At 41.6% G+C, this 14,798-nt stretch overlaps 6 protein-coding genes across 6 annotated transcripts; 2 read left to right on the top strand and 4 right to left on the bottom strand.

Annotated features, from left to right (window-relative positions):
* Positions 1-391: 391 nt before the first annotated feature.
* V1516DRAFT_695947 (uncharacterized protein) lies at positions 392-1,485 on the top strand (the record flags this gene model as incomplete). The annotated part of the gene is made up of 2 exons (XM_066924013.1): positions 392-450; positions 474-1,485. 2 exons carry the CDS (start codon positions 392-394, stop codon positions 1,483-1,485), a joined length of 1,071 nt encoding a protein of 356 aa, XP_066777525.1.
* A 74-nt stretch (positions 1,486-1,559) lies between these two features.
* Positions 1,560-2,068, bottom strand: V1516DRAFT_664449 (uncharacterized protein; the record flags this gene model as incomplete). Its single annotated transcript, XM_066920599.1, has 2 exons — positions 1,560-1,997; positions 2,048-2,068. The coding sequence occupies 2 exons, from the start codon at positions 2,066-2,068 to the stop codon at positions 1,560-1,562; spliced, it is 459 nt and encodes a 152-aa protein (XP_066777524.1).
* Positions 2,069-2,868: 800 nt separating this feature from the next.
* On the bottom strand, positions 2,869-5,527 carry V1516DRAFT_624742 (adaptin N terminal region-domain-containing protein; the record flags this gene model as incomplete). Its single annotated transcript, XM_066919678.1, has 3 exons — positions 2,869-3,570; positions 3,623-5,150; positions 5,205-5,527. 3 exons carry the CDS (start codon positions 5,525-5,527, stop codon positions 2,869-2,871), a joined length of 2,553 nt encoding a protein of 850 aa, XP_066777523.1.
* Positions 5,528-6,693: 1,166 nt separating this feature from the next.
* On the bottom strand, positions 6,694-7,949 carry V1516DRAFT_624319 (uncharacterized protein; the record flags this gene model as incomplete). Its single annotated transcript, XM_066919656.1, has 3 exons — positions 6,694-6,885; positions 6,954-7,443; positions 7,810-7,949. The coding sequence occupies 3 exons, from the start codon at positions 7,947-7,949 to the stop codon at positions 6,694-6,696; spliced, it is 822 nt and encodes a 273-aa protein (XP_066777522.1).
* Positions 7,950-8,411: 462 nt separating this feature from the next.
* On the top strand, positions 8,412-9,543 carry V1516DRAFT_675548 (uncharacterized protein). The gene is made up of 3 exons (XM_066922264.1): positions 8,412-8,757; positions 8,844-8,936; positions 8,988-9,543. Exons 1-3 carry the CDS (start codon positions 8,498-8,500, stop codon positions 9,202-9,204), a joined length of 570 nt encoding a protein of 189 aa, XP_066777521.1. The 5' UTR covers positions 8,412-8,497; the 3' UTR covers positions 9,205-9,543.
* On the bottom strand, positions 9,467-10,827 carry V1516DRAFT_675547 (uncharacterized protein). The gene has a single exon (XM_066922263.1). It carries the CDS (start codon positions 10,622-10,624, stop codon positions 9,596-9,598), a length of 1,029 nt encoding a protein of 342 aa, XP_066777520.1. The 5' UTR covers positions 10,625-10,827; the 3' UTR covers positions 9,467-9,595.
* Between the last annotated feature and the right edge of the window lie 3,971 nt (positions 10,828-14,798).

Genomic DNA, 14,798 nt, shown 5'->3' with positions numbered 1-14,798 from the left:
CGATAATTAAGCAACTGTAATATTGGTAGCATACGAGTTTTTAAAAAAAGATTAAGGAAGTTCACTTAGCGGATGCCACGGGATAGTCGCCTTGGTTCACCTGATATCAAGTTGTTCCCGGCCGGAAGCCGACGGAATAGAATTTAGAATTGTCTCTCTTATATATTCAGGGCACGACTGCCTGTGAGGTTTAGGTAAATGTTCATGCAAGAATTGAACGAACAGGCGAGATCATAAATATAAAGCTGGAAATAAGGATCTCAAACTAACATGTTTGTCCGACTACCTGTTCGGATCTGTTCGTCGTTGGCTCGAGGTCGATTGTCCAATATATGTTTTCTAGATAGGCGGCCCTCGAGCGTACAGGCTTGTGTAAGGTTACGTGGATTGCATGGTTCTAGAATTATTTGGAATGCCGAAGAAGGAGAGAGATCAGGTGCAGGTGCACCTGTAGACTTGACGTTCTCCAGTAGGGTGTCGAGGACTGGAACCAAGCAGTATTTACGAAGAATAGCTGCACAAAGGCCAGTTAAAGGCCAGCAAGTGAATCCACCGCACAATACGGTTCAGCCATGTGTTGCCTTAACGGCTGCGGATTTATATGATTTGCCAAAGGTGTTAGAGCTGTTACATCTTGAAGGACATTTGCAGGCATCGATGCTGTTGCCACATGAAGCGGCATACGTTCCATATCCCCTGTCTTCAGGCCACAAAGCAGATGTATTTATTCTTAGCAATGGCTCAATAGTATCATTTGGGATGACTGAAATTGAGACGGTCACATTAGCAGATTCGATTAAGTCTGCCGAGATCCGGTCATACCCAATCCGAGAATCAGAAGACATGGATTACGTCGAGTTCCCGTACGAAGAAGACGAGAGCTTGAATCCTGTGGATGGACCGAAGATGACAAGGAGTTTTATGGATGGCGAAGTATTTTGTATCTGTGGCGCTGAACGCATTCTAGATAAGGTTGCATTTGCGTCTGGTTTGGCACGTTCTACTAAGTTAGCCGTGATCGAAATGGATCTTGAACGTTTCAATGAGACTATTCGCGATATTACAGACAGACTAGCGACCGGACGGAAACTTCCGGTGCGAGATGGTCGTGAGGTCCTTAAGAAGACTGGCGAGTTACTGTCCCTGCGGGGAAATCTCAATCTCTACTCTGAACTGACCGAGACTCCGGATTTATACTGGACGGAACCTGAGCTAGAAAACATTTATAAACAGGTTTCTAAGACGCTCGACATTGGACCGCGGATTGCGATCCTGAATAAAAAATTGGATTATGTTTCGGAAGTCGTTTCTATTTTGAAAGCTCATTTGTCGGAAGAAACGGCACACAGATTGGAATGGATGGTGATCATCTTAATTACGATTGAGATAGGCTTCGAGACAGCGCATTATGTGGAGCGATACTTTGACCGAACAGAGGCACAAAACCAGGCGCATGATATTGGAAAGCTTACGACGTCAGAGTGAAATGCTCAGATGAAGAAATTATGTATATACTAATTGAATAACGCAATCTTTGTTCAGATAAGCTTATTACTAATTTAAGCAGTCGTAACAGCTCTAGGTGGATAAGTTACCACCGATGAAGCAATCGAATTGGCGGATAGAGTTTGTTCCGTACCGATTGCAGTGGAGGTTGATTCATCATATGTGGGCAACCGAGGTGGATTTTCCTCCTCTGATATATTATATGCCGGTGCAAGTGATCGCTGCTCATAGCAAGGCAGATATGATTGTGTGGCCCTGTCGCCGTTCAGATAGTACGTGACCGAGCCATCCATGGCATCCATGGCATTCGACCGAGCAACGTAATCTTCGTAAGTCCCGCCTTGGTTCCGGAAACGAGCAGGCTGAGGTCTTTGAAGAGTATCACCGGAATTAATCTGCGAGCGGTCAAAAGCCGGAACGTTGCGAGAACCTTTGCGAAATTTAAATATATAGCAGATTGCTGCAAGCGCTAATAGAGCAATTCCAACCGCCTTGAATGGTTTGTTAGTTGTAAAGGCAGACTGTCAAATATCTAACTCACAGAAACTGCAACTTCGGCCATATCGTTTCTTTGTTTACTTTGCCAAATCAAACGGTATTAGTAGATTCTTATCAAATCATCCAATTCGATTCAATTTCATCCAAACAACCTGTTCAAATCGAATCGCAGATCTAGTCCCCAAATTGTACCATGAACATGTACAACGCAATCGAAAAAATAAAATAATTGTCTTTCATATTACTTCAAAACGACAATCCAATCTAACAAGAACCCAAAATTAAATACAGAAATGAGCTCGTTTGTCGAACAATTCGCTGGATCTATGACGAATTTGTTGGTTATCTTCTAGTCCGGGTATATCGGTTGAAATGAAACAGCTAATCAAAAACAACGTAAACGCTAAAAATATGCTCAACCGGACTAATGCTTGAATAAAATCTCACAAGTCTAAGCAAACTCAATCTAATGACTTCTATTCGATCTGATGTTATCCGCAGAGTTAGTTTGAGGTATTACAAAAAGGCCCACATCCTCCGTTCAGATGGTTGTCACGTGATTGATAACCAATTTGTGAATCAACCCTCAAAACTCGAAGTTGAAATAAAATAGCTGTTAAGACAACGACAAAATGCAGAACAAATAAATAACGTTTATACAATTCACGTTCAATCATCTCCTTACACATGCTTAGTCGATCTTCCGACAGGGTTTCAAGCTGTACTTATTTTCTTCTCTCAAGATGCAGATCGTACCATATTTCCCTCCACTCTTCAGCTCCGCAAAATTGGTACTAATACCTGCAAGCAATAACTAAAACCGAAATAGATTTATTCATTCAAATTCCCATAAATCACCTGCTCCTACGCCAGCAGATCTTTCGGAAACTGGTTAAACACTTTTTGGTCTAAAACTTGTTGACCGTTCGCCAAATAGTTGATCCTTAAAAGAAGTCGCACCTCCGAGCCTTTGGCCGCTGTGACTTTCATCGATTGGCTTGTAGCTTGACCAGGTCCCAAATCAGTAGAAGGTGAAGAAAGAAGTTCGATAGTCTGCGTTTTAGGAACCGCAATGCGAAAGTCAACCTGTGATAAGGATGTCGCTCCTGTATTTGTTAGATTTGCTGTGATGAAGACTACTCCATCTGGGGTATTTCCGTCTCTACGCGGCTGCAGCGTGACTTTCAGCCCTTCCACCTGCTCAAAAGCGGTGTAAATTTCAGCATTATTGGGAGGGCTGGTGGCTGCAATTGGTAGCACAGCCGCCGGTGCAGCTACAGGAGATGTCGGACCCAACAAGGACGGTTGCGGACTTGCGATCGCAGGCTGAGTCCCAAGTAATCCAGTCTGGGTAGATTGGGAAACCGAAGCTGAAGTAGAATTCTGAGAGTTAAACAGTCCAAGAATATCATTTATCGAGTTCTGCTGCCCAGCAGACCCATTCACACTATCTTTTCCCAACGCGGGTACTCCGTTACCAAGAGCTTGGGAAAGCAAGTCATTGCCGGAAGCAATTGCTTGCGAAGGAGGAGCCGAGTCGTCAGCGCCCATCAAATCAAGAAGCATCTAATTTAGTTAGAAAATGACTTTGCAAATTCCTGCTTTAAAATGAACTTACATCAGCATCACTCTTGGAAGCAGTAACAGCAGCGGGACCAGTAGAAGTCTTGGTCTTGTCTGTCTTTTTATCTTCTTTAATCTCTGCTGCAGGCATTCGCTCTAAAACACCACTACGCACAGTGTCTTGTCCGAGCAACCCACTGTATTCAATAGCTCGCTGCTGGATTTCAACGTCTAAAGCCACAGTTTCGGATTCAATTAGTCGTCGGATCCGATCAAGTTGGCTGGGATCAGTCATACGAGTTGACAGTTTAATGAGCGAATCCAAAAGATATTCTTGTACCAGCTGCGAAGCGTAAGTACTATTAAGAACGCTTTCGAAAACTTGAATAACCTCAGACTCATTCACTTCAACATTGACATCTTCATCTGTAAATGAACCTGCTTTGAGCAGTTCGTCACCATATTCACCAATAATCCAGATGCCAGCAACAGTCAGTCCTTCCTGAGTAATGTCGTTCTTCAATAGCGAGTATAGTTTCTGAACTGAATATAACTGCATGTTCTCTGTGTTGGCTATCAACGCAATGAACTGCGAGACAATCTGCTCAGATACGTAATTGCCGGCAAGCTTCAGTACTCGCAACACGGTATCAATATGCCATCGCTTATTTGGAGCATACCGCTCTGCAGCAATACAGATCCGAGTCGTCATCCCTGTCTTGAACTCTGTATCCGCACTTTCCAAGAAAATGAGCAATTCACGAACCAGTACACGAACATTCTGCTCATTGATGAGTTCAAATGAAAGATCAAGAGCGCGCCTTCTAATAGAAATATCTGCATCTCGAAGACAATCAATAACTGTAGTTCGATGTCGCTGAACAGCATTAGGTTCTAGCTCAATCACTTTTGATAGTGTATTCAAACCGACATATTTTACATTATTATCGCGATTACCAAGAAAGCGACCGAGAATATTGATTGCCAATACTCGAGAACTACTATCTGCGTTGACATTCAAAATTGTCAGAACAGCCTCGTAGAGAATCGAGTTGCCTACATTCTTACTAGAGTCAGTATTTGTGACGATCTGAGTCAAAATATCGTTCATTTGATCAGACGAGGCAGTATCATCTTTCCCAAGGACCGACAAAAACTTAAGAAGCTTGACTTGAAGGAAAGGATCTGCAATTCCTGATACATCATACTCGGGAGAATATCCAGTATCGATCAGAGAATGAAGGGAGCGTACGAGACTTGGGATGAATGGTCGAAATTCGGTGACTAGAGCTGGCTCTTCATTGCACATATCGATAGCCAGTGTCAATCCACAAAGTAGGACTCCATGACTCTGTTCTTTGAGCAGAGCCTTCACCATCGGCACGAACCGATCGCGAAGCTCAGGCACTTTTCGAATAATTCGCATGGCGCAAAGTGCAGCCTTTTTCCTGATATACTGGTTTTGTATAGAAATAAGTTTTTCGACATCAGGGAAAAGATCGCGGGCCATTTCTTGAGACGCGATGTTTCCCAGTGTACATAGCGCCAGAGCCATAACGTTCTGGTTCGAATGATTCAGATCACTTAAGCAAAATTAGTCTCCAGAGTAATTTGACCATGCATCTAAAAAAACCTACTTCTTTAATGAATTTGTCACCAGAGTTAACACTTCCTGATTCTCATCCAGTAGCAACATTGTTCCAAGATATCCAAGGCGCTTATCAGAAAACCTGCTCGTAGCAAGCAACTTCAAGCATTCAATCTGTCCAAAATGTGTGCGTTCGCCAAGCGTAAATAAATACAGCAGCTTGGAGATATTCTGACGACGGATTGTGGGGTCAGCATGATCTTCGCGAAAGGATGCTCGAATGGCTGCAGATTCTTTTTGGATTACCGCACGTTCGTCGGCAGCTGTCTTAGCAGCACGAATGGCCTTGATAAACGATTTCAGCGATGACATCGTGTAGTGATGTGCTCCACTTATCAATCCAATCCGCAAATAACCCAGATCAAGCTATTTTTCGCCGTGTGCTCACTATCCGCTATTAAAACCTCTAAAAACAGGTCCACTTGAGGAACAAACAGGCTGCTTTACAAAGTAAAAGTGTTGCTACGCGCACTTTCTTAGTGAGGCTTGCGACTACTTGAATGACTGTTCAGTCTGCAAGGGAATTGACTAAATAAGCCGGAGTCGTATCTCTTTTAACTCTTCAAGTCCGTCTTAGTTTGAGACTCTGTCGGAATTATTTCAAATGAAATTGAAGATCGGACGAGTTAAAAAGCAATCACACAATAGCAATTGCTAGAATCTCCAGAATCGTCCTTCGCCGACTTATCAAAACACGTCTTGCTACCGCCCAGTAAAAATGAAGCCCTGGCGGGCTACCAGGTTACGATCAAATGATCCACCAGATGTCAACAATTATATCACGTGATTAATATTTTGAGGAAATTCCAAGAACTCGGAAGGTAATTCAGTACGAACTACGCTGTCATTTATTTGTTGGACATTACTGTATTCTAACATAAAGAGAAAAGATCCGCGACAAAAAAACAAACTCAAATGTCGTTCATCGCAATCTAGTAGGATCTTGTTCTAAAATTCTAAGTTGTATCTGACAAACAAAACCCCGAAATAGAACCAATTAAAAAAGAGAGAAGCAATTTGAGCGCTACAAAAAAGCACTCTATACTTGCGACAGAACAATAAAAATACAAACCCAGATGCAAACCGAAATTCATGTACTCAAGCGAAAAAACAAAGCAAAACACAAAAAGGAAAAGAAGAGGGGGAATAGAAGGGACTAGGATAGCAGGACAGAAAACAAAATAATGGCTTTTAACGACTGGAGCCTGCTTGAGCAACAAAACAACCGGAGATATGACTAAAGCAACGCATATAAATGAAATAGAAATCCCCAATAATGACTGAAAAAATCAATAGACAAACTTTTGTATTTCCATGCAATGAAAGAAAAAATGGCGAACCATCAGCGACTTCCAAGATTGTTTCCGTACAGATATTCATAGCATTCGACGGCTATAACATTGAAAATACACACAATCCTGTTCATCCCCAAACATATATTTTTCTTTTCTGTGTTTTTTTCTTCTGTTTGTGCTCCCCTAGTGTGTTGTATGACCTCTATGATATTTGAGGCCATTCAAATTCTTATAGCGCTTACCGCAAACCTCGCATCGGTAAGGTTTGTCTTTCTCCAAGCCGGGATAATCGGGATACGGAAATTCGTTGTCGGGAGCAATCACCGTCAACGTCCCGTCGTCATTTTGGCGTAAAACTTGATTTTGATGACCATGCTAAAATCATTAGACTCGAGTCGTCGAGATTGAACAAATTGCCCAAGATGTGAACCAAATATACATACCTGCCGATGATATTTCAGACCATTCTGATTTTTATAAGCCTTTTCACATCCTATAACAGGACATTTGTAGGGCTTCCCGTCTCCCTGGTGATCCATTACGTATAGGTGTCGACCAGGGTCATCAATACACATTTCTTCGTCCTCTTCATCCATAAGCATCGGAGTGCCTGCATCAGAAGGCTCAGGGGACAGAAACACTTCGTTCGTTGAGACGGCCTCCATACTCTGTAAAGGACGCTGATTATAGTAAATTGGTTCAGGAGGAGGTGAAGGAGAAATATGGGCCTCCTCATAGTGCTGTAGAAGATCATGCAAAGTCGGTAGTCGCTCTCCACAACATGTGTAATCGCGGCAAAAATTCGCCTCCAATTTAGAGAGATATGAACCAGAGGGAAAATTTGACGGTGACATATTACTATTGTTAACCGACGCTCCGAAATTTAAGGCACCGTTCATATTACTGGTAAACGGAGACGCTCCGGTCATGACTCTGAAAGCAAAAGTTAGCAAAAAAAACTAGAAAGCAAAACGCTTTGCAAACAGGTCGCAGTATAGCAACAGTTATTTGCAAAACAAAAAAATGAAGTAGAAATGCTAAGTGGCAATCTGTGCTTCGGGTGGTGCCGGTAGACATCGGGGAAAGATCCTGTGATATGATAGACAACCACCGCTCAGAAACCGGCAAATGATTACAGCTGTCCGACTGTGCTTAGCAAGACATTCAGATAGACAAAGGACTGGTAAATGTCTTGCCCCGCACAGCGGACAGGGCTAGTTATTACCCAGCTGGGCTGACCGAAGACAGAGTGGAACCGCCGGTGACAAAATATAGAGGAGAATGGTATTAAGAACTTACTCATCCTTAAGCCAAGAGCCTACGCTGACTGCACCCCAGGAAACTCCACCCATCCCTTGTGAGTGCGCCATAGATTCGCGTCGGAACCGATAATGTTGCTGCTGGGGCCTCTGGTAGGATATATCTATCGGAGCGGGCATCATGAATGTGGACTATCAACGCAGGTACCGACAAATAACACAAAAAATGGCAACAATATATGCTCGGTCGTCTCACAGACGAATCGTGATAAAATAAAATAAGCTGAAAATGAGGAATCGAAGCGACGCAGAAGGCAGATAAGAGTATTAACTGTGGGAACTGCTAGTTCACTGTGGACAAACAATAATGGGCGACTAATGGGAAGTTGGCGATGGAGATGACGATGGCGGCGGAGCCTTGCGCATAATAGTCTAGCGGAAAGGTCTTTATGCTTTAATCGCACCACATACTAAATGGCATATTCACGCAATTAGTATTGGAGATATGACATATATGCAGTCAAAATCGATTTCTGATAAGATCGGCCCAGACTTGTGTCACGTGGAAGCCGCGCGGGAGTGTCGTCTCGAGCTGAATATCTTGGTCAGACAGACAAGCTTCGAGTAAATACAATTTGATAAGTGATAGCGGTTCCAGATAGTGCAAAGGATTTGTTTTTATCTTGGACTCGAGATAGATTCAGGGAACATTCAGAACTACTAGAGGAATGGATTTCGCGCCTTACCAAAGTGAAGAGCCTTCTGCGTCCCGCACTGGCGGTCCGCCTTCAAATTACGCTCCTTCTGGCTTTGGACCAGGTGTTTCCAACACTTCACCACCACCTCCTCCATCATACTCTCCGAGCCCTAGTGCTGGTAATTACGCTGGCTCCTCGTCATATGCAGGTCCTTCGACCTCTTATGAACCGCCGACCGAGGATCCTAATGCTGCGACGGTTAATCAGTATGAGACCAATATGCCACTGAGGTCAGTTTTAGAATTACCTTTTTAATTTGTTGCACGCGACTTTAAGCCACTATCGAGCGATTGCTAACTGATCTCATTACTATTAGACTTGATTATGAATGTGTGATTGCATATCTTCTGCTTCCTCCTGTAGGATCTGTGATTCTTTTGATTTTCGAAACCAAGAACGATTTTGTTCGGTGAGTTGCAGTTAATATTCCTCTGACTTGAAATTATTAACAATCTTAAAGTTTCCATGCTTGGCAAGCATCACTGTTATTCACACCTCTATTCATCATCTACATCATTCTTTCCTTTTCCACAGTTCTTTCATTTATCATCTTGGCCGTATATATTGTTTCTGCTTTATTCCTGTCGTACCGTGTATTCAAAGACTCGACTAATCTCGTCCGCCTTGAACTTCCAGTCATAGGTCGACTTGCGTCTGATTGGGTTGATTCAGAATAAACTATTTTTGCTGAATTGATGAATATACTTTCTGTCTTTTATCTGAGCTGAATAGTTTAATGATATAGAATCTTTTATTCCCACTCTTGATACAAGTTAGCATTCCTTTTCTTTTCCTACTTCTATTGGATTCATCTACCGGTTGGGTATTTGTTAGTTGTGGTTTTATTTAGTTTGAAGTCTCCAGTGGAGATATGGAAATATATTATATTCCTATTTGGGGGTCTAGGAATTGTCAATTTATTTATTCATAATTCTTGTATATGTTTTGTGCGTATTATATTTATATATATATTTATTTCGACTAAATAAAAAGAGAGACTGTGTTCATAAATCAGCCTCAGAAACTTGTTCTTGAATATAATAATACATCTATGTACAATATCGAACTTCATGGGTTCTGACCGAATCTCTGCCGAGCGAGGTCTTTAAACATCTGAATTGTTTTCTGCTCTCGTTCTTGCAATTTTTCCCATCTTTCCCTACGAGCGGCGTCGCGTTCTCGAAAATAAGCTTCTCTTTTCTCGTGTTTTATCCGTTCCTTCTCTTGTCGTTGTTGCGCGATCTCACTCAGTTTATGAGACATCGGTGTAAGTTCCGCCGACGAGTCCCCAAATAAATCTTCGTCGTTCAACTCTTGCAGTCCTCCTGGATCCGCCGAACGAATGTAATCTCGCCTATCTTCGTTTGCCAATTTGCGTTTCTCCGCGCGCTTGTCACGGAGCCCTCCCGTAGGATCATTGAAGCCGTGTTGGATTAGATTGTCAACGGCCCCCTTGAACTCGGATTCGGCCTGGCTGAGTGCTTTTAAGCGTGCATTGCGCATTTCATCTAGAGTATTTTCGAGAATTGCTGTATTTTGAAGTTGAATGTCCTCGGACGAAGGAAGAGAAGGGCCATGCCGGATATGCGATGTAGACGAAGGCAGCTTGGGTCCAACAAAATCATCAGATTCTTCTTCATCGGATGAAGAGAGTTGGGCTGAATCAGGATTTGATGCATTTTTTGAAGTTGAAGTTTTATCTGCTGTGGCAGAGGTAGTGATAATGATCTGGCTGTCTTGATCAGCTGTAGGTAAAACCCATTCGCCGTCTGAGGAGCCATCATTCTCAGGGTCAGGAGTGTCGTTACTAAGATCAGGCACCGCATGCTCAGACATATGCTCTCTCATATTCACACTAGTGTGCGATTGCCGGCCCTGCCGATCCGATCGAATGTCGTGCGTGTTATGATCTCGGTGTCCTCGTCGATAATGTTGACGTTTCGACCGATGCCGATGTCGGCGAGAAGAAACTGGCATAGATCTGGACGAGCTCCTTTTGTCGACATCAAATCGATTTTGAACATGAACAGATTTTGCGTCCTCAACATAGCCGGGAACTTCTTCGGAGCTTAAAGGTCCGAGTGGATTTACCTGCATTGTCAAGCAAGTCTGTACAAGAGTCTGGTCGGCTGATCTTGGGTTTCGGAGATTTATTTATTGAGTCATGAGTTTCATGAGTGTGCTAGTTGAACGTCATTGGTGTAGTCGTCTGCCATAATTGGATTTAGTTCTGCATTATATTTCATCTATGCTCCAAGCTCGACATGAAAGTCTACGCATAAGAAAACAAAAAATCATTGTGCGGCACTGCATCGGGCGCACCCCGGATGAGAGTGTAGGAACATTACGATACTGGCTCGTTCGAGTCCTTTGTAGACTTCCCCTGATGTGTTTAGATTTATAGTTCGAACGAACTTGCATCAGTGCGTCTGGGCGGTTTTAAATAGTTAGAACCAATATCATCTTTAATCTGCATACTCGATCAAGCCTTCAATGAATAGCATCACATATGCTAGTACGCACAAAGGATTTATTTTGGTCAATGCCTGCAAATCGGCAAACATCCTCAACCGTCAAATCAAAGGCTGTAGTATATTATCCGATAATTGCTTCAAACTTGTCAAGCCATGAGCATCACGAAGGTAGCTAGATGCCAATGGATTAAATCCAGAGAGCTCGATCTTATAAATGGACTAAGCAATCGCTCTAATGTATCAAAACCGTAAATACTGTAGAGCGCTGTTTATTGACGAGTCTGAAGAGATCTAGTAAGTGACAGATCCTTTCACGAAAGTGCTTACTTCAATACTCAATCTTTTGATTGAAATCAATCAGCCATCCCTGTTGAATCAGATTTTGTGAAACAAAAACTTGCAACACTAAGAATTAATTTTATGCAGATAATGCTGTATCACGGCCGCAGAATTATGTACTGGCAGCTAGCTAGATACGATCACAATAAATTTTGAAAATTTTGTTGTTTTCTTGTTTAAATAGATTATCTGAGACAACTTTTGGCAATTGTCGAAGTTGATCTTGAAAGCTCTTGTAAATTTACTGAGTAGAACTATGTGCATTGCTATAAGGTCCTTTGGGTTCTGTCGTTTCCTAGCGGTCAGAATACTCGAGATCTTCTTATACCAGCAACCGTTAACAGTATCTATAGAAATTCTCTCGCACATCCCAGTGAGATCCTGACTTGCTCGACCAGGCTGACTTGAATGTTCGAGAAAGTGGCGAAGTTGTGATGAGAGATATTGGTGGTACCGCTTTGCCTAGTCCTCAAATCACATAAAGTGGATGATTAACGTCACATGAAATTCAATATGAGGCTTCTTTAATTTCGTAGATATGCTGTAGTCAATAATGAAGCCTAAGATGTCTTTCTCCGACATTTGGATTTTGCATGAAATACATGACTTCGGACAATAGCAATGTATCATTCATCAATATAAACTTAAGCATAAATTGGTATAATAGAAAAGACCAATGCTATATGAACTATATGAATTGTATCTTGATTTCATATCTTTACGATCCCTTAGTTTATTATGGCCGTGTTCTAGCCGAAAGTCATATTTCGCACAATCGAGACTCCGCTCAAAGAAGATACCCAGAAAGCCAGATTAATCCTCATTGTGCGCAAAAATACGATCCGAAGCATTCAATTAATAGCAAAAAAGGAATTAGAATTCATTCAGTCGCTAACTTTGTTCCTTTGTCATATCTTTTCCAATCGGTCTGTCCAATCTATTTGTCAATAACACGTCATATCGAACGTAAGTAGAATCGAAACACCACGAACAGTTCCGGGTGCCAGAGTTTACAAAGACGCCTAAAATAATATTTCTCGCACTGCAAAATGTCATCCTGAAGAGAAGAGAAGAAACGGTAAGCAATGTAGAAAATTCTTATAAGTGAATGAGAACTCAAATGCAAAATCGCAGCATCCGCAACTCAGCATGTGCCAACCAATTAACCCTCTAATACCAAAGCAAAATCATGAACTAGTCTTTACACAATCTGTATTGACATTCAAACTGTTTTCGAATAATGGCAAAATGCCGGTCACAATTTCGTATCTGCTTGGAAAACTCAAGTCAATCCTAATTCGCAAGGACTCAAGCAAAGCTACCCTCAAATTTCATTATCTTGTTTACACATTTCACGAATAAGCATCTAGACCATTATATTGTCTGCTATCTAACTAACAAGCCGACAAGACAATAATTATCTCATTAGGGGAGGTGAAGGGAGCGGCATTGAACAATATGTACGGGCCAAAGTCCCGAAACAAGCCAATTGCAGACTGGGGCAACAGCAAATCCCTAATGAGGAAAGATTTGCTGTAGTTGGAGCAGTCAGCTTACCAGCGACCAATCAGCAACCAGAATGGAGAAATTATTTTATAATTGACTGCGCGAGAAATTGGTAGTGCTTGTCTATGCTAGTGCTGGAACTGGCAATCATCCGTCAGAATTTTGAAGATGCGTTTGTATGTTCGGCTCAAACATCAATCGTGTAGCAAAACATTAAATCTTTAAGTCTTTAGTGCACTCTTAGAAATTACTGATATTTCAATAAGAAAACATTCAGATTGTTTATAAAATTGATAGTTAATTTGTATAGCGAAATTGGTGAATTTCTTGGTAGATTCTTCGAAGCGCAGTCAAGACATAGAAGTATCGGATGCTAATTCACTTGTATCGCCTTGTTCAAAATACATGCTTACCGATAAGAACTGACCAGTCAAATCTATTAGCTAAAGCACACCGTCAGGTATTGTCAGTATAACAGTGAACATCTATTACTGCTCAGGCCATTGAAAGTAGCATTCTCCATAATGGATTTCTAAGTTGCTCGGTTCCATTTGACATGCGCGCTAATTCAAGCATAGAATTGTCCATATATCGATCTTTTTCAATCTAATTTTTTTTCTAGATCGATATCTATCATATAACCATTCAAACGATAAACGACTGATAGGAAGAGCAAACCTTGACAATTGCATAGCCAGGGAGTTGATTTGAGATCAAGCAACGCAAGTATGAATTTCAGTTTACGCATGCTAATTCCTTAAAAAAGTACATTGAAATTTGAATATAATAGTATATATACGATTTCTAAATCGTTGTAGTATCCAAGGCCATTACAGAAGAGTCTACATTATTAATAAATAGCTAAACCGAGCGAGTCAGCTACACACTGAGTTTCGCAGTAATTCTCAACCTCTTCAAACGACCAAACAAGATACAGCGAGTACTCAATATACCAACTTATCAAACACGAGATGTAAGCAACATTAGCAAAATAAAGAAATCGACTTTTGTCGCGAAATAAGTCGAAGTATACATCTCACAGCAACAAATTAAAAATACCCAATACAACTCATGCCAAAAGTTAGGGGTATAATTTTGCAGGGGGATTGACATAAATTAGCGAATCTTAATAATGCCATAAAATTGCTATGACCGTCAATTGGTGAATTTTAAACATAGAGACCACCAGTTTTGAATGACTTCAATTTAAATAGTTAGATACTGATAAATTCTGAGAACGAAGATCCATATGATACTGCACGGGAAGAAATGTAATTGCAATATTACGGTTCAGAGATTCTCTAAACGAACTCGACGCCCGAGAGCCTTCATGGCTTATTAGGAGTCGCTAAGGAAAACAAATATAAACAAGTCAGGGACCTGGGCGAGTTTTTTACAGGACGACATCTGGAAATCAAAATATTGCTTAATCAAAGAAGGCCTACAATAGCCCCATTGGTTCTGAAACACAATCAAAGAGACGTACGGTATCTCGAATAGCAAGCGCCTCGCACGAGAATGAGCAGTAGAATTTAAGTTTTTGCAACCGAAAACGGACACATTACAAGCGAAGATGTCGAGAAACTGGCATGTACATACAAATTACTGAGGGCAAGCCTTCCTTAAGAAGTAAGACTTAATGTGCGGAGGGAACTGAGATGGACAATCGAAAATGTAGCGCCCTGTCAATTCTGTACGGTGAGAAAAACACGAGGAGGGGAAATGGAGATGAGCATGACAAGCCACATGCGAAATTCCGAGCAGCAAATATTGTCTGGACAAGCAATGACCTCATCGTCACTTCACTCGTAAGAGAGCTTATGGCCCGAGAGAACATGAAAAATATGAAGGGCAGGCTCAGAAGAGCGACCATTACGTCGTCTTCGGTCCAAACAAACAAAGTCTAAAAAGCAGATTTAAAAAAGTAAAAGCGGATGGATAATTACGAGCAG

This window comes from Lipomyces oligophaga (assembly GCF_038497815.1).
Source record: "Lipomyces oligophaga strain CBS 7107 unplaced genomic scaffold V1516scaffold_4, whole genome shotgun sequence".
Taxonomy (NCBI): domain Eukaryota; kingdom Fungi; phylum Ascomycota; class Lipomycetes; order Lipomycetales; family Lipomycetaceae; genus Lipomyces; species [Lipomyces] oligophaga.
This window is presented reverse-complemented; position numbering and strand designations above follow the sequence as displayed.

Coding starts and splice junctions, on each gene's coding strand:
- V1516DRAFT_675547 (XM_066922263.1), bottom strand. CDS start 10,624: ATGCAGGTAAATCCACTCGGACCTTTAAGCTCCGAAGAAGTTCCCGGC.
- V1516DRAFT_675548 (XM_066922264.1), top strand. CDS start 8,498: ATGGATTTCGCGCCTTACCAAAGTGAAGAGCCTTCTGCGTCCCGCACT. Junction 8,758..8,843: donor GAGACCAATATGCCACTGAG/GTCAGTTTTAGA, acceptor CATTACTATTAG/ACTTGATTATGAATGTGTGA. Junction 8,937..8,987: donor ACCAAGAACGATTTTGTTCG/GTGAGTTGCAGT, acceptor ACAATCTTAAAG/TTTCCATGCTTGGCAAGCAT.